The following is a 27,341-nucleotide window of genomic DNA, read 5'->3' on the forward strand; positions in this document are numbered from 1 at the left end:
GAAACTCACAGGAAGCACGAGATATTTGATTGCTGCTACTGCTCCTGTCTCTGGGTTTCCAGGCTCTGAGCAGGCCCACAAACAGTGGAACCTCATGAGACCGGCCCAGCCAAAAGCCCTGGGAATCTCCCCACAGCCTCTCTCCTTGTCACATGTCTAGCCTGGTTTTTGCAGTGCCAGGCGGCTTGAAGGGATCAGTAAAGCAGTGGAATTCCTGAGTCCAAACACCCAATCCCCCCAGCCTTTATCGACTGACCCACTCTGCCTCCTCCCTTCTGCACCCTTCCCCATGCCTGGTGCTGCTTCTACACCTGTGATGCTGCTGCTATGGGGCAGGAGGGCCATGCAGAAACATACACAGTACAGGCAAGGGCCCCTGCTAAAAATACAACGAGCAATGGGAAATGGTATTTATAGAGCCACTGACTCTGGAGATGTCCCTGCCACCTCGATAGCCTCAGTTCCTTCCAGTTGCCCCCTACTGTACATGATAGATTCTAGGACTGGAAGGGACCTCGAGAGGCCATCGAGTCCAGTCCCCTGCCCACATGGCAGGACCAAATACTGTCTAGACCATCCCTGATGGGCTGTGGCTTTCTTAATGCTGCATTTGGACACATGGCAGGACAATACCTACAACCTACAGGGAAGCAGACATGGAAATAGTGGCTTATCCCTCAGTGCCTCCTGAAGTAGCTGTTAGTCTCTGCAGGAACTGGACATCCTTTGCCACAAGTACTACATACAGAACCACCCACCCAAGCATGGAACATTCCTGACCAAGTTCCTATTTAAATAACCCAGTTCTGCCTCTAATTTCCCTCTGGAGTTTGACGTATATGTTGTATTAATCCTTTCCGTTTCTAAATGACACTGAAGTGTCACTGCGAGCTATTAGGCAGCTGCCATGCTCCTCTCCAGAGATGGCTGCATTTTAGCCCTTAACCAAGCAAAACATGTTCAAGATCATAGGAGTTTTGCCTGACTGTAGACTGCAGAATGGAGCCCATAGCTTGCAAAGTGCTTTGAGATCCTTCTGATACATTCAGGAGCCCAGGGTGACTGACTGCATCACTACCAATGGAAGGCGGATTAGGCTATTGTGTTGTTCTCATAAAGCAGTCAAGACAGATTTCCCATTCTTCCTACCCCATCCTCCTCCCCAGGACTAGATATCACCCCGTGCCCGCTGGGGCTATTTACTCACAGGCGCTTAGCTATACAGAAGTGCTGAGCCCTAGACCTGCGAGTTTTGTTAATAGGGTTGATCCAAGTCCTTGATGAACTTGAGAGCATTTTCTCACCATACAGGAAGTCAGGGTTAGCTGAGTCGCCATGGGAACAGTAGGGAAAAAATGTGGACAAGATGAAACTTCGGAGAGAAGCTTAAGGGCTGCACAAAGAGCCACATGGAAGAACGTGAGAGGAAGAGAGGAGCTGGAGACGCCGCTGTGCGCTGCACAGGCAGCCAGGGGTCCAGCCTGGACATCTGAATATCATCTCTCTCCTCCCCCTTCAACACAGAAAGGCACATGGGTCCTCAGCTGATGCAAATCCACCTTGCTCTGGTGAAGCCAACAGATCTTCCCTGATTTACCCCCTCTGAGGATCTGGCCCATTACAGATAAAACAAACCAACCAGAGGTAACACTGACCCCACTTCTTACCGGCCAAAGGTTCTTGATGCTGCCTTCTGGCTAAATTACGCTAAAGGCCCTGGGCCAATGGGACTCCTCTGACTTTAATGGCGTTACTCCTGTTGAGCCAGGTCCAAATTCTCCTTCACTAGCCAGGGACAAGCCGTAGGGCTCCTCCAAGGCCAGATTTTCAAGCGCTCGGCCCTCAGCAGCTCCCACTGAGCCACCAAGAGCCGGCCCAGTGCATTGGCTAAATGGGTGCCAAATCCTGATCTACGGGACTTGATCCAAAGCCTGTTGGACTCAATGGGAAACTTTCCCTGGACTTCAATGAGTTTTGGATCAGGAGACCGTAGGTGTTTGGAGCAAGATTCGGAGTTGGTGTAAATCAACGTACCTCTATCCAGAGTTATGCTGATTTACACCAGCTCTGGATCTGGCCCTTTGAAGGGCTCTGTTCTGCTGATGTCAAACAGAAGTGACTCGGCTAAACTGGATAGAACGACAGTGCTGTAAAAGCTGGGGTAACTGAGAGCAGATTCTGGGTCCCAAAATTAAAGGTCCCATCAAGAACTTTCCAGCCTTATTCCTTTTTTTAAGGAAACAAACAAACCTTTCTCTGCAAAACAGATTTTCACCAACAGCACACAGCTGTCTCCTGCAAGGCCTGGCTGGATTGAAAAAAGATTAAAAGGCAGAGAGGGGAAGTGCAGAGCGAGCTGGATCTTTCGACACAGATTCTGTCTAGGTCCCCCTTTCAAACACCAGCTTTTCTTTCCACGCAGCTAGCTGTGCTGGGCAGAGAGTTGGAGTGAAACTGAGCAGACGCAAACTGCCCACAAGGAGGGGCAGGCAGCCCTCGCTCCCAGGCTGGAGAAAACGCCTCCTTTGCGCAGGGAGCTTTGCTCCATCGCCAGGAAAGTTTGAAATCCCTAATTAATTGAAACATCACGTGGGCAGAGGTGTGTGTGCGCGAGAGACAAGCTCCAGTGTGTGATTAGCACTGCCGCGCTCCTCTGGCGGGGTGAGACCCAGCTCAGCTCAGCTCCTCCCGGGACGGCTCCGAGCTCTGCAGCCGGCGCTCCCCGGCTCTGCACGGTCCCCTCGGCTTGGCTCAGGGAGAGGCAGGGGGCGCGCAGCGGGGAGAAAGTTTAGCACAACTTTTCGGGAGCCTCTTTTATCTCCCCCCCCCCATACCCTCATCCCTGCTCCCCGCGATGCCCTCCGCCTACACCCAGCGCTCCCTGGCCGTGCTGCTGCTCTTCGGCACGCTGGCAGCCCTCATGGCGGTGCTCGCCTCCATCCTCATCTTCCAGCTCCAGGCGGGCCGGGCCCAGGCCGGCTCCCCCGGCGCCTTCTCGGAGCGGGTGGCGAGGGTGCTGCTGCCGGTCTCGGCCGTGCTGGCCGCCCTGTGCCTGGTGCTCAACGTCGGCTGCCTCCTGCTCTGCCTCCTGCACAGCTACTTCAGCGCCGAGGTGTGCCGGGGAGCCGCGGAGCCGGACAGGTGAGCAGGGGAGGATGCTCTTGGCTGGGGCTCAGCGCAGTTTCCCCGGGTGCTAGAAGGGAAAAGGACCAGGGGGGCGGGGAGCATCTTGGGTGCAGGCCCCAGGGCTCGGTCCCCTGCCAGGGGGACTCTGTGCACAGAGCCTGTGGCTTCCGGAGGAATTGAACTGGGGCTCGAGGGCCAGGGGTCTGCGTGGTCACCCTCCCCGTGCCAACCCCCTGCCCCAGGGGAACTTTGCATGTGGAGCCCTGGAGGAGCTGACCTGCTGGGGCTGTTTACAGGCTCCCAGATGGCCTGGGATAACTGTGCAGAGAGGAGGGGCAGGAGGACTCAGAGACGTTAAAGACCTCCCTTGGCAAGGGGTAAATGGGAGATCTCCCCCCTCCGCCCATTGCATCAGCCTCCTCTGCAGCTTCATGCAACTCCTCCCAACTCCTGCGTGGGGCAAAGTCCCAGCTGAGCCTACATCAAAGCCAGTCACTGACCTACAGCACTGCCAGGCCTGGCACTCTGCTGTCTCCCACTTGCCCAGAATCCACCCATGCAGTCCCCATTCCCTGTCTTTTTAACTGTGGCCCTCAGGAGACCTGGGTCCCAACTCCCTGCTCTGACACTGACACCCTGGGCAAGTAACTGGATCTTTGCCTCGGTTTCCCCATTTTATAATGGGGATCCCAGCCCTGCTCTGCCTCCTAGGAGTGCATACGGATGGGGGGCCAGATAAGCTCCTGGATGAGCTACATTGCTTAGCATCATTATTAGCTACCTGACTATGCTAACATTCATCTTCGGAGTGTCTGGCTGTGGGTTGTAACCCATTTAATACCATGTGTGTGTATTTGTGCTTAGTGACTTTATTGACTACCAGAGCAAATTTACAGCTACCTTTACATCTGGTGACATTAACCCAGTATTTAACCCCCCCAACACTTGCATAAATACCCAGGGCCAGATGCTCAGCTGGTGCACATTAGTGTCGCTCCGTTGACTTCAGTGGAGGGATGCCAACTGGAACCAGCTGAGGATCTAGCTCGATATATGTAATCCAGTCTTTAGCCAGCAAGACTTGCCGGAGAGATACAGCACTGGAGCATCAGCAGGCGGCTAGAGGAGACATTAGCACACACAATCCATCCCTTGTAGACTGCGGGAGGGGGGCAATACATTCGTTGAGCACTGGCTATTTTAACCTCCTGTCGTGCTTTCCACCTGAGGAGCTCAAAGCACTTTTAGCACATCAATGAACCGAGGCATCCAAGAGCCTAAATGCTATTAGATCTGTTTTGTAGGAAAACGGAGGCACCGAGATTAAATGGCATGCCCTAAGGTCACGGAGTGAGTCAGTGGCAGAGAACCCAGGAGTCCTGATTGCCAGGGGTGGCTGGTAGCCCCAGGCCCACTGACTGCTAGCAGTGGCTCAGTTTAGCTCCTCTTCTGTGTTTCTAGCTGCTGTGGCTGGCTCATTCGCAGTGAAGAGCCTGGGCACCTGCAGAAGCAGCTGGACAATAGGGGAGCCAGCACCACAGGCCCAGCCAGCTCTCCAGGCACCACAGCTTCAAAACCACACTGCCACAGAACGTCTCTTAGGGTTAATATCCCCCCTCCCCCCCGCCTCTCACACCCACAGCTAACGCTGCAATTCATTAGCATCCCAGATACTTGGCAGATGCTATAGTAGGAAGTGCAAAGTCAGAAAAGAAGGCCAGCTGGCCAGATCCTGCATCGGTTTACCCCAGCTGGAGTTCTGGCCCCAAATTCTGTCCTTATTTGCAGTGCTTACAAGTCGTCCCCCCGCCCCGCCTTCTTTTAGGAATTGGCAAGCTGGGTTCTCTTGATTGGTGTCTGGGTGTTTTTAAAGGTGACCTGCACAGGAATACGACTCAAGACCCCAAATCATTAACCCAGAGACACATGTTGACTTAATACTTGCCAGCACATTTACACCTGCAAAACCATTTCTGAACACTGCCTCTTTCCTTGGCCTGCCAGGAACCCTGCCTGGGTTCACTGTGTCCCCTGCATGGCTGATGCAGGGCTGGTTTTGGCCAAACACAAGCACCTCACCTTGGTTGGGAAGTAAAGAGGGAAAGCGATTTGCAAATATTTGGTTTGAAAATTTATCGACGTCAGATAATGTCTACACGTACAGGCCCCTCGGTGTAACTAACGCCACAGACTTCAGTGGATTCACACTAGGGATCAATTGGACTGGAGCTGAGCGAAATTCAGAATTTCCATCCTGCGGGAAATTCCAATAGTTCAACCTTTTGTTTTCATCCTACATCGAGACCAAATGTTAAACATCTACATTTTTTGTGGAACGAAGAATTTCAAAAAAAGGTCGATTTGGAAATGACAAAACATTTGGTTTTGGCCTTTCCGATCAAAATGAAACACCGACATTTCTCAAATCAAATGTTTTGCTGTGGATTGTTACACCTCGAGTCTGTTGAACGTTAAACTTCATTTCCTTGTGGGGTCACATTGCCTCATGGGAGTTGTAGTTCAGAAGCCACATGGCCCCACTCTGCCCTGTGGGCCTGGCTCCCTTGCTAGATTACATCTCCCAGCCTGCGCCTGAAGCCACATGACTTGTGGTGGCCCATACTGCGGAGTTGGAGGGAAACCTGCATTGCATCGTGGAATATGTAGTTGGACCAGGGAGTCCAGCCCATAGCAAATAATGGGACCCAAATTACAACTCGCATATGGCAACATGCACAATAGGGAAATACAGTTTAATGTTGAACTGATGAAAAACTAAAAGTTTTGGGTCCGTTCAACAATCCAAAAATATTTCAGTTTGGGTCCAAACCAAAACTTAATTTGACTTTCCCAACAGAAAATTGAATCACTTCTGCAAAACCAAAATTTTCCTGTTGAAAAGTCTGATTTTGCGGCAACCACGTTTTCCATTGGAAAAATCATTGATGGCAAAATTCCTGACCAACTGTAAATTTGACCCAGCACCTAATACTGAGTTCAGATCTTAAAAGTTTTATTTATTTTCAAAGCTCTGCAATTCACCTTTGAAATCCCCCATTAAAACTGGAACAGGTCAATCAGCTAATTAGATAGCTAAATGCAAGGTCATACATCTAGGTGTGAAGAATGCAGGTCACACTTCCAGGATTGGGGGCTGTATTTTGAAAAGCAGTGATTCGTTAATGGATTTAGGGGTCATGGCAAATAACCAGCCGAGCATGAGCTTGCAATGCAATGTGGTGGCTAGGAGAGCAAGTACAATCCTAGAATGTATACGCATCAGAATGTTGAGTGGATGTAGGCAGATGTTATTACCCTTGGGTATGGCATTGACGAGAGCGGTTGTGGTGTCCACTCTTTAGGGAGAAAGTTGGTAAGTTGGAAAGGGTTCAGAAAAGAGCTACAAGAACAATACGAGGTCTGGAAAACCTGCCTCACAGAGAGAGACAAAACAAGTCCAGTTTACCAAAGAGGAGGTTGAGGTGACTTGATCAGAATCTATAATGGGAAGATTTCTGATAGCAGAAGGGTCTTGACTCTAGCAAAGGCAGGACAAGATCCAATGGCTAGAAGTTGAAGCTAGATAACTTCAGACTAGGAATAAGGTGCCCAATTTGTACAGTGTGGGTAATCTTAGAAACATACAAATGTCGGGCTGGATCATCACGTCCAGCCCCCTGCACTGAGGCAGGACCAAGTAACCCGAGACCATTGTGACAAGTGTCTGTCCAACCTGTTCTAAAAAATCTCCAATGACAGGGATTCCATCTCCCTTGGAAGCCTGTTTCAGAGCTTAACTACCCTCATAGCTAGAAAGTTTGTCCTATTATCTAACCCAAATCTCCCTTGCTGCAGATGAAGTCCATTATTTCTTATCCTACCTTCACTGACCCATTGAAACAGCTTCCCTACACTTCCAGATGTGGTGGAGTCTCCATGACTTGGGGACTGGCTGCCTTTCTAGAAGAGATGCTCGAGCTCAACCAGAAGTTATGGGCCTGATGCAAAAAAAAAAGTGTGATGAGTGAAATTCTCTGGCCTGTGCTGTCAGGAGGCCAGACACGATGATCCTAGCAGTCCCTTCTGGCTTTAAAATCTATTAATCACACCAAAATGTTCCTGAAGCAATTTGATCCTTGCTTACAGGGATGGAATGTCACTAGTGGGTAGAGGAGATGGAGACTCAGGACTCCTGGGTTCCACTCCCAGCTCTGCCACTGACTGACTGTGTGACCCTGGGCAAGTCATGTCCCCTTTCTGGGCCTCATTTCAGAGAGGTAAAGAACCCTATCAGCTTCCTCCCACGCACGTGGCAAGGTTCAGTTAATCCATGTTTGTGAAGACCCCTGGATGCTCCAGAAGAAGCACGCCTTTACTGTAGGGCTACCAGTAAAAAGGAACAGCCTAGTGCAAACAGCTCCCATTAAAACCAAAGTGAGAGAGAGGGTTGCAGGGTCATCGGAACCCAGCACCGGCTGACAGGATGAGTTTGTATCTAGTGTGCTGGTGGGAGAAGGAAGCAGGGCTGAACACGGCTGCTCATGGCTTGGGCACAGTAGACAAGAGCCGTTGGGTCTGAGCAGAGCTGGTACCTCACCGCCCCATTTGGTTGGTTTGCTGCAGTCACAGGCCATTCTGGTGACACAGGCTGCCTGTTGCCCCACTCTGCCAGCAGGAGTTGTCGTTTGAACCCTGCTGGGGCGACAGGGGGGGTTCTCCTACCCCTCACCAGCTCCAGTCCCAATTGCTCCAGTTTCTGTTCCTTGTTAAGCTCTAAGCTTGCCAGCCATAGCTCTCTGCCTTGTTCCTGCGTAGGGGAGACCGAGTGCAACCGCTCAGGAAGGGCTGTGAGGGGAGGGGAGCCCTAGCTAACTGCAGGTGCATCTTGCACAGGGTTAAGCATCTAAAGGAAGGCCTCAGACAATGGAATCAGGGCACTCACCTGATCCCACGTCCCCAAGGGGCAGAATAATTCTCAGACCGTGGTCTCGCTGTGAGGGGAAATGAAACAGACCCAAGCTGCAGAGACCCATCTGAGCTCAGCAAACTGGGAATCAGGACTCCTGGGTTCTATTTTCAGCCCTGCCACTGAATCACCCTGTGACCCTGGAGCAAGCTACTTCACCTCTTTGTGCCTCGGTTTCCCCTGTTTGTGGAACAGGGACAGTAACTCTCTGTCTCACAAGTGGGGTGAGAGACTTAATTAACTGATGTGATTAAAGAGGGCCAAGGAAATTCAGAGGATGTTTCTGTGACCCGTCTAGCTGGACCCAGCCTGCTTCTAACACCAGATTACAGAAAGGTTCTGGATTTCCCTCTATAAAAGTTGAGAATGTCCCAGGTTCTCTTCATTGTCAGTAACTTATTCTGAGCCCATGAGGGCAAAAGAACAGCGTTGGGGGGGGGGGGGTGCCTATGACGATGCCATTCAGCAAAGGGCTTCCCACCTATGAGACAGCTGGAGCCAATGCACCAGTGGTGACCTGGGATTTAGATCCATCCTCCAATCCAATCCCAGTGCTTGGGCCATGCACCTTGCTGACACTGGGCCAGACTCCAGGAAAGCCCCCCCACAACCAATTTGGCTTAAATAGTTTGTCCTAAATTAGCTTCCCCCCCCACCCCCACAGTTCTTAAGCAAGGTGAGAGGCTGTTATTGCTTCACCCTTCTGCTGCTGAGGGCATGGGCGTCCCTTGAGAGCTGAGTGGACTGGAGGACGGATGGGAGGCAGCGTGGAATCAGGACTCCTGGGTCCTGTTCTCTCTGCCACTCTTCTGGATGATCCTGAGCAAGTCACGTCACTTCTCTGTGCCTCAGTCTCCCCATCTGTAATGTGGGAGTTATACCCCTATGGGGGGGGGCAGGGTTGTGACACTCAAATAATGTTTGTTTGCAAATTGCTCTGAGATCCTAGAATGGAAAGTGCTGTTATGGTCTAAAAATGCCAGCCCGTGAAGGGTTAATTCTCACAGCCCCTCCGCCCCCATTGACATGCGATTAGCTATTGTCTCCCCATGTTGGAGCTTGTGTTTTCATCCTGCCCATCCCCGTCTCTGGGGGACAGCCCTATGCCCCGAGAGGAGCCGGGGCTCTGGTTTCATTAGGGGATCTGCTCACGTAGCAGGAGGCTTTCCCACGTTGGGCCTGTCACGCTGCATTACTGCTCCGCACTCAATAGCCCCAGCCTGCTCTAAACAAAGGCTGTTTCTCCCCCCTGCTAATCCCCCAAATCATGTAATTAATAAAACAAAGTGGCTTCTCTTCCCCGACAATGAACGAGGAGCAGGAGCCCTTCCAAGTTCTATTAACAGCTCCGGACTGTAAACTCCCAGCACTAGGCAGGCCAGACATCCCAGGAGTTCAGCATTGAAAAGATCCTGTGGCCTCCATCTCATCCACCTTGTAACCTCCCAGCCAGGGGAAGGGCCGTTCCCTACAGGGACCATTCCCGGGACAGCGTTTGGAGGCTTTCCCCCATTGCCAAACCCTAGGTAGCCAGATTCCGCAGAAAAGTATAGTGCAATTTTGGTCACGCTGGCCAGAGCATCGTTGGTGTTGCCTATCAGGTGTCTGGTCCTCAGGTGGACTTATCACTGCTTTCATCAGCTGGTGGCTAGAGAGCGGAGTTAAAGTCCCTTCCCTCTCGCTTGTTCCTTATGCAGTTATTCCAGATGCAAGCAGAGCTGTTACTCTTCTGCTTTCTCAGACTGGGGGAGGGGGGGTACAGAGGATTCTCCCCCACACACCATAGGCTGACCAACCCTTCTGAACCAGCAGGGCTGAGTACCAGAGATCAAACTCTCCTGCATAGTGTTTTCCCAGCACCTGATCTCACTGACCCTCCCAAGTCCTTGCTAAAGCTCTCCCTAGGGAGAAGTGATGGAGGGAGAAGGTTAGGAAAGACACTCGCTCACTTCAAAACAAAAAAACCCAAACTCCTTCCTGGCTGAAGGCTCTTGCATATCACGAGTTGTTAGGTCTCAAGTCAATTCCCAATGCACAGATACCCACATTACAAAAAGAACTGCCACCATCAGCACTAACTGGCACCTTTGCCACCAGTTTTTGGGGCCAGGGACTGCCTGGACCTAGGAGACTGAACTGCCCTTCAACTCCTGGGGCAGTTCCTCAGTGTCCAGGCCACCGCACGCATTGCCAAGAAGGGTGTGTGTGTGTGTGTGTGTGTGTGTGTGTGTGTACTGCTCAGAACAGATAGAGTGCCGCTCCCCAGGGGCTACCAACCCCTCCCTGTGTCAATCATTCCAATATCACAATCCGCCGCCGCTCCCCAGGGGCTGCCAACCCCTCCCTGTGTCAATCATTCCAACATCACAATCCGCCGCCTGTCTCTCCTGGATGAGCTACACAATCCTTTCCTTGTCTCCTACAGAGACAGTTGTGCTGCAGCATCTTTCAATCACAACCTTTAACCACAAAAACAACAAGGAGTCTGGTGGCACCTTAAAGACTAACAGATTTATTTGGGCATAAGCTTTCATGAGTAAAAACCTCACTTCTTAAAGCTTATGCCCAAATAAATCTGTTAGTCTTTAAGGTGCCACCAGACTCCTTGTTGTTTTTGTAGATACAGACTAACACGGCTACCCCCTGATACTTGACAACCTTTAACCACATTTCATCCTACAGCACTTTGTGTCCTTTTCCCATTGTGTCCCCTCCTTTCATGACTATGTTCCGCTCTCACAATTAACAAGAGGCTGGTGTGCCGGCTTCCTTCGGTGATAATGGCCCATGAAGTCCCATAAGTGGAGCGCTGAGGTTCTGTAGGTCACCTCAGCTGTAATGAAGGGAACAAAAAATCTCAAGCAGCTTTCGCAGGGTGGACAAGAACAGCTATTGAATGCCTGCTCACTCGCATCTAGTGGCAGGGCTGCTGGCAAGGCTCAAGAGAGTCTGTGCGCCCGCAGAAACCATCCGGTGTCCCAACTGGAACAAGCTGAATCTATCAAGTGGAAGGGCTCAGATACTACCGGGAGGAGCATGGAATACATGCCTAGATAGGAGCTGACCTTTGATGTTTTATGCACTGTTCAAAAAGAAGGCCAACCCCTTCTAAAATGTGCATCTAAATGAACACAGCTAGGGTCTGAGCTAAGCAAAGCAATTCAGCACCGAGGATGAAAATGCAACCTGGCTTTGCTTTAATTCACTGCAGCAGCACTTCACCCGTTCATGCTCTTTTAAAGGGCGATAGACTTATGGACGAACACGCATCATCTTTTCTCTTTGCTCTTCGTTTCTTGCAATAGTCTTTAAGAAGCGTTGAAATATTTCTCTCTCCCACCAGCTTTTGCCCTCTTTTCCAGCTTGCAGCCTCTTTAGGTTTATCTCCCTCCTTGCAGAAATACAGAGCTGAGCAAAAACGGCTCTTGCTTTGTTTGCTTCTTTTATGTAGCTGCATCATCAGTGTTTGGAAAGGGGGTGGTGAATTTGGGCTCCCTCTGCTGGCTGGCTGAACCTCAAGCAGAGCTAACGGAGCTAGGCTCCTTTGTCAACTGTGCATTGTCTGTCTTTGGTTTTCATTTCTCAGCCAACAAAACAGTGGGTGGGGGAACAGGAAGGAAAGAGATTGAAATGAAGACAACCTTGCCCCACCACAGTAGAACAACGGCCCAGGCAATCCTCTCCTTTTAGGAGATCTGGGATTAGGTACTTCGCTCCCCCTGCACGTGCCTGCAGAGACCAGAGTAGACCGCCCCATGCACACTGCTGAGGGGAGAATTTGGCTCCCTAGGAGGCAAGTTTAGAGCTTAAAACGCATCACGGCATCTCTGAGACGCTCTAGAACTTGCAGCGAATGCACTTTTCACCCCAAGTCCCGATTTTGGACTGAGGAGCTTTCCTGCGTGTAGAAACCCCTAGCCTGGGCCATGAAACTAGAGCCAAACCCCAGCCTCTTAGATCGATTTGAATACTGGGGCCTTGGCATAGCAGCTCTGCGCTGCTTTACGGAGACTCAGAGAATATAAGCTCTTAGGGTCACTAGGTGACAGAGTCAATCCCCTTGCAGGTGCAGGAAAGGCCTCTGATCAGATTAAAGTGATACTGCACTGGGATCAAGGCAGTGGGCATCACTAGATATTACTCTGTTTTACCACTGAAGTGTTTCTCTCTCTTCCGTTTTGCAGAGCCGACTGGTTCCTGTTGGACAGCCGGATGATTCGGCATGTTGCCATTGGCTTGTTCTGCTGCGGTGTTTCTGTCTATTTAGCAGGCAAGGATTTTCATTTCTCTGCCAACGCTGGGATCTCATTCCGCCGGGAGGGAGGGAGGGCTCGGCCCCATGCATTTCATCTAGGATGCTCAGGTCCCTGCCTCCCCCTGGTGCTTTGTAGGTTGCTGAACATCTATGTATAGGTCAGGCTGCAATGATCGCTTGTTTCCCAGCCGGTGTCACCAGGTTCCTGAGTCCAGGTTTGTTCCTGTAGTGGTGGGACCGGAATCCTGTTTGCAGCCTGGCTGCAGCGTAACTTCTGGAGAGCCCTTCAGCCAACCACCCTGAGCATGACGCCAGCCAGGGCTGTGCCCGAGGAAGGACGGTGCAGCAGTGCTGTGTGGGGACTAGGGCCAGCTGGCTTCAATTCCCTGCTGTGCCAGAGGCTCACGGCGTGACCTTGGGCTAGTCACTTAGGCCAGATCAGTGAACTCAAGGGGGATCAGGCACCTAACTACCTTTGAGGATCTGGGTTTTCATCTCTCTGGGCCCCAGTTCCTATCTGTAGACCAGGGATAAGAGTCCTGTTCTGGCTCATGGGAGGTTGTGAGGCGCTCAGATCCTGCACTAACAGGGGCCACCGCCAGACCTACTGTGCCATCTTGCCCAAGACACTTAGCTTCTCTCTGCCTCAGTTTCTCCCTTTGACGAGGCCATAACACTGAGAAAGGAGCAGAAGGCGGCTGTGGGGTTTTGGGATTCGGGGGCGAGAGGGACAATAGCAAGTAGTTTTAAAAGACTTTATTGTGACCTGGTTTTTTAGATACTCTAATGGTTCTGCCACTTGTTTTATGCGGGAGAAGCTGCAGCACAAGCCCTGGAAGGGAGGGATTCAAAGGCACAAGAAACAAAGCACCCCCCCCGGCCCCCACCAATCCCCCCATGATGCCCCTCTGCTGCGCTGGCTTTCTCCCGGAGATTGGTGGGGAGAGCACACCTCCGTTCTCCTTGGAGTCTCTCAGAGGGGTGGCAGGGAAGATCAGCTGTGACGGGCAAGTCCCAAAACCCAGCCCCTGGCTTGACACAAACAGGGCGACTACTCAATGAGTTAGTTAGGGCCACGACATCTGCCCACGGAGATCACAGCCCTCCACTGGGCCTTTATACACCACGCGTGGCTAGTCACTTGTGGCTTTGGCTTCAGAAGCTTTTAAAAGGAGTCGGCGGCTCTCATCCCTGCACGTCCCCAGAGACAAGGCGTGTGGGCAGCGTCCTCTCTTGACACCCAGGCCATCCAATGCTGCAAGAAAATAGCAGAGAGCTCACTAGCAAGTGTCGTCACTGATGAGCACCTTGGAGGCTCAATGTGGCTCAGCCAGGACTCCCCCCAGGCGCCAGCACTGCGGAGAACCCCCCTCGCGCTGCCTCTAGGAGCAAAGGAATTGCCAGGCTGGATCAGCCCAAGGTCCAGCTAACCTAGGTTCCCGTCTCCAACTGTGGCCGCTGCCAGCTGCTTCAAGGGAAGGTGTAAGAATGCTGTGGGGGTGGGATAACCCAGACCCAGGGAAAGTCCCCTCCTGTCCCCGTCTGGATCTCTGATGAGCTGGATGCCAGGTTCCAGGGGCCAGGCTGCGGCTCTGTTAATGGAGCCCTTTCAGGAGTGGGGCATTCAGACACTTGTTTTTTTTTTAAGATTTCAAAATAAAAAATTAAATCCAATTATTTAGCAGGCAGTGTGGGCACGGCCAGGTGCCAGCTGCTGGTAAAGAACGAGCGGAAGAGCAGCACAGAGGAAAAGCAAACACTGAGAACAGGAGAGCGGAGCACACAGGGATTAGTCACCGGTTAAGCCTCAGGAACGGGTACTGTGCATGCCTCAATGAGTGAGGTTTTCCAAAGCACCCAGGTAAACAGGACTCATGTTCCTAACTCACTTAGGCCCAGATCCAAAAGGGAGATAGGCGCCTAAATACCTTTGAGGACTGGAAACTTGGGCGCCTTTGAAAATCCCCCTCCCCACCCAGAAATGGGCCCTGTGAGTAAGTGAAGTCCGGAATCAGGCTCGTGAGGCAGTCGCAGAGCCAAGGAAGCTGCTGTCGCTCAAATTGAGATGGGGCGTTCAATCCAAACTGGACGTCCCTCCCTAACAGCTCGGCCCTTGCTCAGCCGCAAGAGGTGGGCTTGGCCCGGGACTCATTTCCCTCATGTGTCAGGCGAATGGCCTTCTTATCTCTGCCTTGCTCTCCTTCCCCTCCAGCTCTCTCCATCTACATGCTGCTGCTGTTTGAAATCGAGACCGGCATAACCAGCGCCTGCATCCTGTCCTCCGGGATCATCGTCCTGCTGATCACGGTGATGCACGCCTTCGTCAGGGCCTCCCAAGCCTCACAGCGCAGCCAGTCCGAGCTCTGCCGTACCCTCTACGAGAACGACTCCGCCCGGCGCAGCGACACCCCGGCTAGCGACCTCAACAACAGCAAGAACGTGGCTGCAGCCCGCCCGCGGCCAGAGATCCACCGAGAGTTCTCCTACCCACCATACATAGAGCAGAAGCCCCACCTTGCCTCACCAGGCAGAGGCAGCTTCACCTTGCCAGGAAGCCATAGGCCACTGGCTGAGAAGGACTGCTGCAACCTGCCCCGGACACACAGGACGCTGTCAGCAGAGCCAGGCCTGCTGCAGGTACAGGGCAAGCCCTGGAACAGCGTCACCCAGGAGATGAGGAATATTTTGTCACGCAAGCCAGGAGTCTCTGGGAAGGATTCAACTTTGGTGTGAAGGCTGGAGTGGGGAAGTCTCATCCCACCGCTGCCAAGATCTGCATCTCCCTTTAGCCCTTAACATGGGCCAGTCTCCGCTTCATCCCCACCTGAACAGCTGAGATACCTGTCCAGGAGCTCGACCAGACATCGGGCGAGGGGAAATCTACTGTCCCACCCAAATAAAAGGGACTTGGGATCCCTCCTGTCTGGACTGCACTGAGATGGAGGGGCTTGAGGGGGGTGCAGAGTTTTAAAATTATATCTTACTCCTCCTGAAGCCTGGAGGATTATATCCGAGCTCCTTCCCAGCTGGGCTGGGGCGGCCGTTAACCAGCCTAATGATTGTAGCGGGCAATTAGAGCTGGAAAGGTGGCTCTGTAAAAACGACAGCCTGCTGCATTCTGCCTCTTGCATCGCCCTCCTGTGAGTAAAGATCCTACCCTGGCAACTCGGGTGATGCAGGAGACAGAACAGGGCCCATGACAGCTCTGCAGAACGGAGAGGCACCAAACGGCAGGAAAGGGAGTGGGGGTGAGTGGTAGAGTCACTTGTCTGATTAGAGCTGCATTTCAAAGTGCCCATCACCCCGGGTCGGCCTGAGCTGGGAGGGGCAGACAGGAACCGGCTCAGCACGGCGGAATGCCATTAGTTGCGTGTCAGAAGAGAGGGCAAAAAAACCACCAGCCAGTATCAGCCATAGGAGAGTGGCCATCCTGTGCGCTGCCTTCTCCCGCAGCCCAGTTCCCCTCTGCACTCCAGGCTTTTTGTCCTTGCTGGTCCTTCACCAGCCTGCTCCTGTTATTCCTTAGCTAGCGCTACGGCGGTTTAGCCAGTTCACATGGCAGACTCGCTCCTCATCACAGCTGCTGTATGTTACGGTGAAGCAGAGATTGCTATTCCACTCGGAGAGGAAAAGCTAGCCACTGCTGGGAAGGGTAGAAGAAGACGCAGCTGGAGAGTTAGATTGAGAGAGAGGAGGTTGGAAGGTGGGAGTGAGAGAGAGGGGCCTGCTGCCTTGCCCAACGTTCCTTATCTCCAGGACTGGGCACAGACACAGCTCAGTCAACAAGATCACTTCCTGTGGCAAAACCTTTGCTCAGCACGAACCGCTGTGCCTGACCGCCTGCCAGAAACACGGCCCTGCACGTAAACACCAGCCTTTGTAGTCACTTTTCCTTGTTCTCTAATTGCCTACAAAGGACATGTGAAGGAAACAAGATCTTTGTTCACCTGGCCCTACTGCTGGTTTCCCCACTGAAAAGGCTAATCCTGGGGACAATGCAGTGGGGGCTGCCAAGAGATTGGTGGTTATACAGACAGGGCTAGGATTGATGGGGCTGGAGCAGGGGAAACAAGAGCCCTGTTTGGTGCAACTGCGCGGTTAGTACGAGAGAGAGAAATGTACAATAGGAAATAAAAATACAACAGATGGTGCTGGTTACCGTGAGACACGCCCAGTTCTTTAAACGGAGTCTGATTCACCGTTGTGTGACTTTCACTGTTATAACTCCATTGATTTCCAAAACCAACGAGGAGTCCTTGTGGCACCTTAGAGACTAACACATATATCTGAGCATAAGCTTTCGTGGGCTAGAACCCATTTCATCAGATGCATGGAGTGGAAGATACAGGAGCAGGTATATACACATGAAAAGATGGGAGTTGCCTTACCAAGCGTGAGGTCAGTCTAATGAGACAATTCAATTGACAGCAGGATACCAAGGGAGGAAAAATCACTTTTGAAGTGGTAATGAGAGTGGCCCATTTCAGACAGTTGACAAGAAGGTGTGAGTAACAGCAGAGGGAAATTAGTATTGGAGAAATTAGGTTTAGGTTTTGTAATGACCCAACCACTCCCAGTCTTTATTCAGGCTCTAAGGTGCCACAAGGACTCCTCATTGTTTTTGCTGATACAAACTAACACGGCTACCACTCTGAAACCTGTCACCAAGCAAGGCATTGATTTCCAAGTGTTTTATACCAGGAGTCCCAGCACAATGAACTGGCAATAAGTAAAATCAGGGTTTTTTTAAAGCCATGTTTCCTGCCCTGCCATCTGCAAGGATCATTCCAGGCTCCCCAAAGCAGCAGTGTGATTGATTTATTCTGACTCCTGGCCGTGTTACTCGTGTGCTAGCTTTAGGACAGCGATGGGTGCGGCATTGCAGGGAGCAAGTGGAGATAGAGACCACATTTCTGGATTAACAAACCTTGTGCGTCACACTATTAAAACACGGCTGTGTTCCTGAGCACACAGCAATGGCTAAAATACAGAGTTTCTCTCTTTAAAGTGGGGTGTGATTGTTCGGGGTTATTCACCACTACCGGGAAATGCCAGGCTAACAACCTTTTTTCTGATCTCAAACCCCCTTAAGCCCCTTTCTTCCCAGCCCTGGGAAAACCACCCACTTGTTAAAATCCTTTCCATTGGAAAGAAACATGAAGTTGTCGGCTCCAATGAAAAAACAAAACTGAAGCAACACCCCTTTCCAACTGCCAAGCTGTGTGCAGGGCTTTTTCACATCTCACTTCTTTATGGTGTCTAAAGAAGGTCTTTGGGGCGCCTAACTACCTTGGAGGATCTGGGACGTGTGCATTCCAAAATTCACCACCACTTCCCATATATCTAGTCAATATCATTGCCCTTTGCTGCAGTGTCTTTCAGTTTGAAGGGGAATAGTCTTCTAAGCAACCTCACACAGACTGACCAGAAAGTTTAAGGGTGGAAGATTTCTCGCCCTTCCATCTGGCCAAAGAGATCACTGACCTGGGCTGGATGAAAAAGGCAGAGGAAGGCCAGTCTGGTCTGAAATCAGGAACTGGCTGGCGGATTCGGGGCTTGCAGGGCAGCGGCGCTGTAAGAAAACAATCACATCCACCAGGAGATAAGGACAACAGTATCCATGGGAGTGTGAAGCACCAGGGCTTCCTCACCTACAGCCTCTAAGCCTGGAGCCCTCCATGTGCAGCATAGGGGCAAGTGTGGACATTGGACATATCCATCTTTAATACAAGGGGGGTAGCCAATGGAGGCTACATGGCCCCTATACCTGCCTCCTGGGATGTCAAGACCCACAGTCTCTGTGGCCTCACTTCCAAGAGCTGTTGGAATTTGTTCCACTGTGTGTAAATTAGGTATAGCCCCAGGCAAGTTGGCAACATGGCAAAAGAGGAGAGCTCGTAGCCACAAACATCGAGTACAGCAAGTCACTTGGCACAGAACCAGGCATTCTGCCTGCTTTAGCCATGTGCTCGCAACAGGAAATTCAAGGCTGTTAGGTTTATGGAGCAGCATCTGTGAGTTTCGTTCCCACAACGCCCCTGACACTCATGCCATTAAGGCTCTTGGGGCGATGGACTGAATATACTAGACTCACCCCATCTATTGGCAGATGCTGGAGTAGCTTTCCTTGTGCTGCAAGCAGCAAAATGCATCCTCCAGCTACACTGACCAGTGTAAAATCCCATCCACACACAGAGCCCCGCGAATGACCTAGCGAACAGTCCTGCTTCGTCAGACACGCCTTTCCTCAGCACTAAAACATTCATTTATTATTATGGCCCTCGCCATGCTACAAATATGTTTAACACTGCACAAAAATGCTACATATTAGCCAAAAGCCCCCCCCCCCCTTCTTTAAACGTAGGGAAATAAGTTATTTTGCAGGAAACATTGTAAACAAGAGGCTTTTCTTCCCAAAGTAAAGTGAACCAGAGTTTCACTGCAAGGCAAGGAGCTTATTCTTTTAAATAATAGCACAGAGTCACATTATGCGTGTAACTGCTTGGCTTGTCTGTAGTTTGCAGAGTTACAGCCAGTGAAGCCTTCAGCAGTCACAGAACAATCATTCCTATAAAGCGGTAGGGCAGTTATCAGAATTCAGGGTGTCAGACTCCCGAGCTACCTGCGGCCCTGAGCGGAATTCAGCTGATCCTTCACAGCGATGGCATGCTTGAGCAGCCTGTCGATGCTCTCAAAATACACGCTGCTGTCCATCATGTTCTTTATGGCGCTGAAACAGACCAGGTGGAACAGGGGACGCAGTTAATACTTCCGAGGGCTTCACTGGTTTAGAATATACATCACGCCAGCGAGGGGATGGCTACTGAGGATTTACAGCTACATTTGGCATTTTGCATCTTCAAACACTAGCTAAGGGGTGGATTTCATGGGCGAGACTGGCAGGTCTGTATTGCCCTCCTTGGCCGGGGAAGAAAGGGTGCATCAGACTCAATGAAAAGAACTAGACCTGACAGTAACATTTCAGAGAGCCGTGCCTGCTGTCAACGTGCCTCAGGCCTGACTCTCTGCTGAGATGGGGCCAGTTAGTGCCACTTGTGGGCTCAGTTCATCACTGCCCTGAACCTACACCAGTGCCAAGCAAGTGCAAACTGCCACCACTCTGATTTCTGCTGCGTGACACTTACTTTGCAGTGGGGCGAATGGCTCCCCTGGGCACCTGGGAAGGATGAACTGGGCCTTGTGCTGGTGGAATGGGGGGGCAGGAAGCTCTTACAGAATCTTGTGTGTGAGAGCAGCCAAGCAACACCCATAAATGGAAGCGTTTGGGGTTGACAGGATTTTAAATCAGAGGCCAAAATGTCCAAGTCGAGGTGCCTAGAGTGAATCCATAATTAGGCTCCTAAATACTAGTGGCTGGATTTGGAGAGGTGCTGAGCACCCACAGCTCCCATTAACGCCAGGAAGAGTTGAGGGTGCTCACTCTCTCTGGAAGACAGGCCCCCTTTATTGAAGGAGCCATGTGTGCAGGTGCCTGGCTTTGACCTGCCGGGTTTGAAAATAGGAGCTACATTTAGTTCTTAAAATACTTCCCCTCCCCTCAAAGGCTTAATCATCGCTCCAAGCAACTGACCCCAAAATAACCAACACAGCTTCTCGTCACTAACCATCAGGAGCAGGGAATACCTTGGGCACGACAGTGAGCTGAACGGTGCTTTCAATGGGGGGTGAAAACACACCTGTACTGTGAAATCACCAGCATGGGAGGGGAGCGGGGGGAAAGAACAAACTGAGCCTCCTTGCCAGCTCCTTTGATTTACCACAGGTTTTAAAAAGGGAGGGCAGCTGCCCCAGAGAAGTGCAAACTTCAAAGCTCTCCCAGCACCCTGCTGTACCTGCAGGCGTACTCCACAGTATAGATGGCTCCTTGACTCTGCTCCTCCCAGCTCTGCATGTCAGCCTGAAAGGCAGATCACGGGGAACACAGAATGAAACTTCTTGTCAGGAAAAGTGAAGGCGCCCCATGTACTAGACAGATATACCACCCACATCACACACACAACTAGCACCAAATGCAGCCCATTCACTGACATGCTACATAAGCATATGGAACACCTGAAGAAATGGCCACCTGTGATCTAGCAGGGAGACAGTGCAGTTCAGTGGTTAGAGTAGCAGGGTGGCAGTTCTGCTCCCAGCTGTGTTACTGACATGCTGAGTGATCTTGGGCAAGTCATGTTACCTCTCTAGACCTCAGTTTCCCTATATGTAAAATGCTGTTTTCCTTCCTTGTAAAGTGCTACAGAGCTGGTAAGAACATATTATTAGTGAGGCTCAACTGGAAACGCACTGCTCAGCCATTGATACATACCACACATAGGTCTTAAATTCTGTGTAGCATTTAATTCACTGCCATCCCCTGCAACATCCGACAGCCAGATGTCGCCTTCCTTGTAGGCTCCCATGTCCCCCTGTCTCACACAGCCTCGAGTTCTCATTGTTTATAGCTGGGAACTGACAGCAGGCAGGCCGAATTCAAAGCTGAGGTTACAGGAAACGCTGTGCACATTAAGAACATGAATCCCACATCACTTCAACCTTTGACCTCTGCTGCTTTTTGCTGGGCATCACATTATGAGTCCCTCTCCCATTTTAAAGGCTAGCGTCACCTCTGGGGCTTTTTCCGAGAGCTATACTCAGACTAAGAGTGCACTGGTTTTGTTTTAAAAAGGAGCTGCTGCCTGGAGCTAAATACTTTGCACAATCTGGCAACATTTCTCTTGGCCGTGAATGCATCCATGACACAGCTGAGAGCCAAGGTGAGGCAGGATCATACCAATGAGCTGCTAAAGCGAATGCTACTGATCATCTGGAAGTTCCAAAGCATTCCACACAGGTGGTACGTCCATTCCAGCTGGCGCAGCTACCATCAGAGCTGACTCGGTTCCCATCAACTCCAATCCAGGGCCCCTAGACAATCAGCTTCTTTCACAATTCAGGAATCTCATAGGAACTGTCCTGGTGAACATTTTTACAGCCTGCTTGCAAACCGACTTTTCCCTCCTCCAGTCTGCTAAGAAATCCCAGTGCACTCAGAGCCAGAGCATAAGTAATGACTAATACTATTAATAATAATAATAATGCCCGTTCCTATAGCGCCTTTCCTCTCAAGGGCTAAGTAAGTGCTACACAAACTATGCATAGGATCACTTCATGCACATCTGATAAGCAGCAACTCTGGTGTGGGACATAACAGCACACAGCAACACTATGGAACAGCTAAGAACAGAAAGTAAAAAAAGCAAATCACAATGAAAAGGCAGATGAATTTAGTGAGAGAGGGAAGATGGAAATGATCCATGCTTAAATTTGGCCAGAACTTGTAGGCTTAATATGTAAAATTTACAGAAGTGCCTAAGTCATTTAGACACCGTTGAAAATGTTACCCAACAAACTCTTGTCTCTGCAAAAAGTGCCAGGGGATCGTTAATGATCACTAGTGATCACAATGGCTCTCACCCCAAACCGGCAGCACCGGGCTGCTTAGCACCACTCTGGTACACCGGCTCACTACTGACTCGAAGGGAAGAGTACCCCAGGAAAAAAATCCCCAACACTGTTTCTGCAGCACGTAGCGGCTCCTTGAAGATTTTCAGTTCAAGTACTAACCCGGCTCCACACTGCTCTGCTTAGCTCTGCTCTAGTTACTTGTGAGAGCCAACAGAGTAAGAGTAAAAGGTGACAGAGCTGGGCTGGGCTGAAACAGTGGCTGAGATAGAGGCTGCGGGACGGATGGAGGAAATTACAAAGCTACAACCCTCCAGAGGGCGGCTTTGCTTTGGCCCCAGTGTTCCCTAGCACTAGTAGATTTCCAACGTTGCCTTGGATCTGAGGCCAGGCCACGACGCCTGTTCCCAGCATTCTCGCCACTTCCTGGAGCTTTCATGTTCTTAATTAGGAAAAAGCCTTTCCGCTGTGTGCCTGTCTTTTTAATCTTTTCACGACATCCTCTCTCAGAATTCCCAGGGCATCTCCTCGCATGGGGTTTAATAGCTAAAGCCAGCTAATGATATGCAATAGCACTAATGATGAATTTTGGTCGCTCAGCAGTAAATTAACGAGGAGTTCTACACCCCTGAAAGATCAGGGGAAATCCAAAAAGGCGGCTTTGTGCAGCGCAAGAGCAGAGCTTAGCAATGCAGCTCAGACACCGCGAGGCACCCTGGGTCCTGCATCTCGCTGTATCTTATCAGTGAGGTGTTAAGTCTGCCTGGAGAGCTTGAGATGGATGAAGGTTTAAGATTATTTTTAATCAAATCAATGAAAGTCACAGAGGTGACCTTCTCCCTGCACCAATCTTTCCTCCCAAATCACCCCCAACAGTTTATTCCTATTTAAACTCTCTGGGAATCTCTAAGGCCGTATCTCCAGAGAACCATATGACCTGGAACCAGACGAGGCCTATTAAGTCCCATCTAACCCACCTCCGAACCTGTGCAGAATTTTCCCTTACAGTAGATTTCCTAGCATTTTGTCCATCAGTTCTAAAAGATTCAAGTGATGGGGTTTCTACTGCTTCCTTTGGGAGCTAATTCCTCAGTCTACTTCATGGGAGACGCACAGACAACCTAGAGAGAGTTGGGAACTTCAGAAGCGTGGGGTAAGGATTTGGACCATAGTCAATGTCACTTATGCTGCTCAAAGCCTGCTCTCTGTAACCGGATACAGGCGAGTCTCATCTTACGCTGGGGTTACGTTCCGCTGTCAGCGCGTAAAGCGAAAATCACATATAGTCAAAATTACATTGAGTGTAATGGCGGGCAGAATCGCCCACACTACAGGTACAGTATTTAAATTGTAATTTTTCTCTTTTTTTTTTTTTGTTATTGCCGACCACGCAAAGCTGAATTCGCGCATGTTAAATGCGCGTAAGATGAGACTCACCTGTATTTTGCTACATGGTGTGGAACTGAGAAGGAAGCAGGACTTTTCAGTCAGTTCTCTGTACAGGAGAGGATCCTTCACAAACACAAACCACTGCTGTAGCAGAGGTCTCACTCGAAGTCACCCAGAAGACATGCTCAAGACACAAACCATGGTTTACCGAGTTTCTATATGCTGGTCGCTGAGAACATGCTTCGCTAGGTGAAGACAAATAGTTTTTAAGGTCTAATTTCCTTTCTACCATTTCTTTCGCATTTACTTTTTTCATGTCAATTTGGAAAGTAAAATCAGCCTGGTCAGTTTCACTTTTGTCTCTAGCGAATTTCACGGTCTGGTTTTTGCGTGTAGGTTTCTAATACCGCAGGGCAATGCCGAAAGAAAAGACTTTTCATATAAGTAACGACACAAATCAATCAATCTATTTCTTGAGAGAGAGCACGGTGCAGCAGACAGACTACTGGACTGGGACTCAGAACACCTCGGTTCTATTCCCAGCTCTGCCAATGACCCGCTGTGTGGCCTTGGTCAAGTCACCTCCCTGCTCTGTGCCTCAGTTTCCCCTCATTTTTGCCTCACCTCTCTATAAATGAGGATAATGATGCTTACTCCGTTGTAAAGGGCATTATGGTCTACTGATAAAAAGTGCTACATAATAGCTAGGCATTATTTAAGATCTGCAGGATGGGGGCTGTCTCATACTATGTGTATATACAGTACTTAACACAACAAGTCCCAACCTTGGTCAGGGCCTCCGGATGCTACTGTGCAAACAATAATATTCATATATACTCTCCCCAACCCCCTTTTCCTTTCATAGATCCTAAATTTTGGGCCTAAATTAACTTGAAATGGACCCTTTCAACAATGGATTTTAAAAAACAGTTTGGAAGAATTAACCCCAAGTCAGTAAGCCAAGGTGGTTTGGAGCGAGATAAAACCGGACAGCTCTTCCCCGGAGCACAGCCTGCCTGACGCCCTCAGCAAGTGCAAATTCTTCTGTCCTGCCACAAAGTCAACAGGCCCTAGCAGAGACAGAGAAAGAATCCACCCGGCCCTAATTGAAAGCGTTCACAACGATAATAGCCAAGCCCCTTTCCCGTTTGAAACAGCACCACAGGAAACTGAATAATAAAACAAAAACAAGCTCAAGAACAGAAGAAACAACCTGACCTCGGATTTGTAGTTCTGAGTAGCATTAGAGAACGCTCGGGACACAGCGTCCTTTAGTGAGCTCGGTAAGATGGGGGGTTTACACAGGACTACACCCCAGCAAGTAGGACTGTGCGTTAGCGAACACAATGTTGTGTTGTTTATCATAAACCGTTCCTTCTTCGTTCTCAGAGGGAGGGGTAAGCAATGCTGAAGATGCAGGGAGAGAACACTCACTGTCCTCTGCAGCCAGCACAGTCCCAGCTGCCATGAATAATTCTCTTTCCATCTTTCTCCTCCTCACTCCACCATTAACAACCAGGCAGAAACCCAGGAACTATTTTAAACACCTGAAGAAGCACGAAACCAAGACAATAGGTCCCATTCTGCCCCCTGAAGTCAGTGGTATGATCCTGGTGCGAGCAAAATCAGAATCAGGCCCAGTTAGTGGGGGAACGATATTATCCAAGTGACATCAAGACTCAAAGAATGCAGAGAAGTGGAAATAACTGAGCGCATGCAGACATCACACAATTCCTAGAGACTCATGCCTCATCTGGGAAGGAATCCCGTGTACAGGATTCTGGAGCTATTGACACTCATCTGCAATACAGAATGAAGACTACAGAAGATTTAGGAGGTATCTGGGAGAGGGTGGAACTGAAGTGGATTCTCTCAAGCCCCACAGCTCACCCCAGATACTCTAAGGATCCTCACTACTGTCCTTTATGGGTATGTCTACACTGCAAAGGGAGGTGTGACTGCAACACACCAAGGCGTAGCAAGGCTAGCTTTAACCTAGCCAGTCTGGGTACCAATAGCAATGAAGCTGCAGCAGCACGGGCTAGCGTCCTGAGTACAAGCCCACCAGGGAGCCTGGAGACATCCTCCCTGGCTAACCCGTGATGCTGTGGCTTCACTGTTATTGGTACCCAAGCTAGCTAGACTGAAGCTCGCTGCAAGCACACCTCCAATTGCAGTGTAGACATACCCTATGAGACATGTAAGGACAGCCAGACTGAGTCAGATCAATGGTCCATCTAGCCCAGTATCCAGTCTTCTGACAGTGGCCGGTTTCAGATGCTTCAGAGGGAATGAACAGAACAGGGCGATTATCGAGTGATCCATCCCATCATCCAGTCCCAGCTTCTGGCAGCTGGAGTTTTAGGGACACCCAGAGCATGGGTTGTGTCAGTGACCATCTTGGCTAATAGCCATTGACGGACCTATCCTCCTTGAACTTATCTAGTTCTTTTCTGAACCCAGTCATACTTTTGGCCTTCGCAACATCCCCGGCAATGAGTTCCACAGGCTGTGTGTTGTGTGAAGAAGTGCTTCCTTTTGTTTTAAACCTACTGCCTATTAATTTCATCGGGTGACCCTTAGTTCTCATATTACAAGAAGGGGTAAATAACACTTCCCTATTCACTTTCTCCGCACCACTCCTGATTTTATTGACCTCTATCATCTCCCCCCTCAGTCATCTCTTTTCTAAGCAGAACAGGCCCAGCCTTTTTAAACTCGTCTCATGTTCCATAGCCCCGAACCATCATCACACTCCACAGCTAGCCAATGAAGGCTCCCTTTGACCATGCTGATTCTATACTGGCCAGCAGAGGACAAAGCAGAGCAATCGGACATTCATCTGCTGCCTTCGCAGAGGTACTAGGTAAATTATTTTCCTCCCTTTTCAGGCAAAAGTCACTCCTGAGGCAGGACTGGTGGCCAACGCAGGAGAGGGATCAAGGCCTCAATGCCTGCATGTGAATGCTTATAGCTGTGACACTAGCATGGGCAGAAATAGGGACAAGACCCTCTGGGTCACTGAAATCTGACTAGATGACAGTCTTCTTTTCGTGGAGGGAAAGTGAAAAAAGACAGCTATCTTGACTAAAACTAGGAGGGATGGCAAGTAGCTACCAATGTGAACCCAAGCAACCTCCAGAGACGTCACTGAGGTTTGAGAGTACTCATGAAGACGACCCTGCCTAGCTGAGAAAGTCAGTAAATAAAAGATTGAGAAGGCTCCCCCTCAACAACCCCCCTCCCCACACTGCCTAACAACATGCTGTGTGTCTCATGCATTCACCCTGCTGTCTTTTCCAGTAGGGTTTCCATGTCCCCCTACCTTCCTTGGCACAAACTGTTCAATGCTGGCACCCAAGCTCTTCCCTTTGCATGGCTTGTCATACAATCTTCTCAGTTCTCTTTTGATCAGGACACACTCCCTGAAATTGGGCCTATTCTGATTAAATCAAGGTGAGTGACAGCTCGGGAATTGTATTACAAACCTGTCCCCCACGTCCTGGTGATGTGACCAGATTAATGTTGCACTACACATACGTATACATCTCTATATACCTCCGCTCTCACACAGAAACGTACATAAATAGTTAATAAATAAGTGAATAATAAAGTGCCACAATCCGGGTTAATTTGGAAACTAAGGCTGTAAAGCAAAGGTGAGAAATGAGGACTGACAGTGCATTAGCATAGACACGGAGCAGTAATCTATTCATGAGGCATCACTCCTAATGAATCATGACTGGCAGGAAAGGGAGAAGGACACCAGGGCTAGCGTTAAAGTGTCAGCACTCCGTGCTTCGGAGGAAAGGAGAAGCGCAGCTGTGGGCTGCGATTCATTAGTGTCCTTTGCCTCTGGTGGGCTCTTTTTACTTGTTTCTCTCCCCATATTTTATGCAGGAAATAAAAACACCTTGCAGCACAGCCAGGGGAAATGAGATTTAACATCTCCCCTCTCCCCAAACAAGGCAGATAGCTCATTTTCCTTTGTCTCCACATATGGAATGGAGGCGCTATTACCCAGTGGTTAGAGCCAGGGGATGGCAGTCAGATTCCTGGGTTCTTCTGCTGCTGTCTCAGGGCGTGAACTTGGAAAGGCATTTCACGCCTCCTAGATTCAAGCGGGGGGGGGGGGGGGGG

The 27,341-nt window shown here is 50.3% G+C and overlaps 2 protein-coding genes across 5 annotated transcripts in view; one reads left to right on the forward strand and one right to left on the reverse strand.

Annotated features, from left to right (window-relative positions):
* The window catches only part of LOC112120160 (BLOC-1-related complex subunit 8), a 77,028-nt gene that overhangs the window by 45,476 nt on the left and 4,211 nt on the right, over window positions 1-27,341 (reverse strand). Inside the window, exons 3-6 of one of the 4 annotated variants that reach the window (XM_024219141.1) lie at window positions 20,201-20,265; window positions 18,970-19,077; window positions 17,832-17,919; window positions 4,033-4,245 (exon numbers count right to left, since the gene is read on the reverse strand). In XM_024219141.1, the coding sequence (XP_024074909.1) occupies window positions 17,877-17,919; window positions 18,970-19,077; window positions 20,201-20,265 (216 nt within the window). In that variant the 3' untranslated portion in view covers window positions 4,033-4,245; window positions 17,832-17,876. Of the gene's footprint in view, window positions 1-4,032; window positions 4,246-13,259; window positions 13,603-17,831; window positions 17,920-18,969; window positions 19,078-20,200; window positions 20,266-27,341 lie in introns of those variants that run through there. The other 3 variants (XM_024219140.2, XM_024219142.1, XM_024219139.3) reach the window with 3 other exon arrangements.
* TMEM221 (transmembrane protein 221) lies at window positions 2,855-15,498 on the forward strand. Its single transcript, XM_024219143.2, has 3 exons — window positions 2,855-3,141; window positions 12,277-12,362; window positions 14,560-15,498. The coding sequence occupies exons 1-3, from the start codon at window positions 2,855-2,857 to the stop codon at window positions 15,078-15,080; spliced, it is 894 nt and encodes a 297-aa protein (XP_024074911.1). The 3' UTR covers window positions 15,081-15,498.

This window comes from Terrapene carolina, unplaced genomic scaffold (genome assembly GCF_002925995.2).
Source record: "Terrapene carolina triunguis isolate 2854851 unplaced genomic scaffold, T_m_triunguis-2.0 Scaffold194, whole genome shotgun sequence".
NCBI lineage: Eukaryota > Metazoa > Chordata > Testudines > Emydidae > Terrapene > Terrapene triunguis.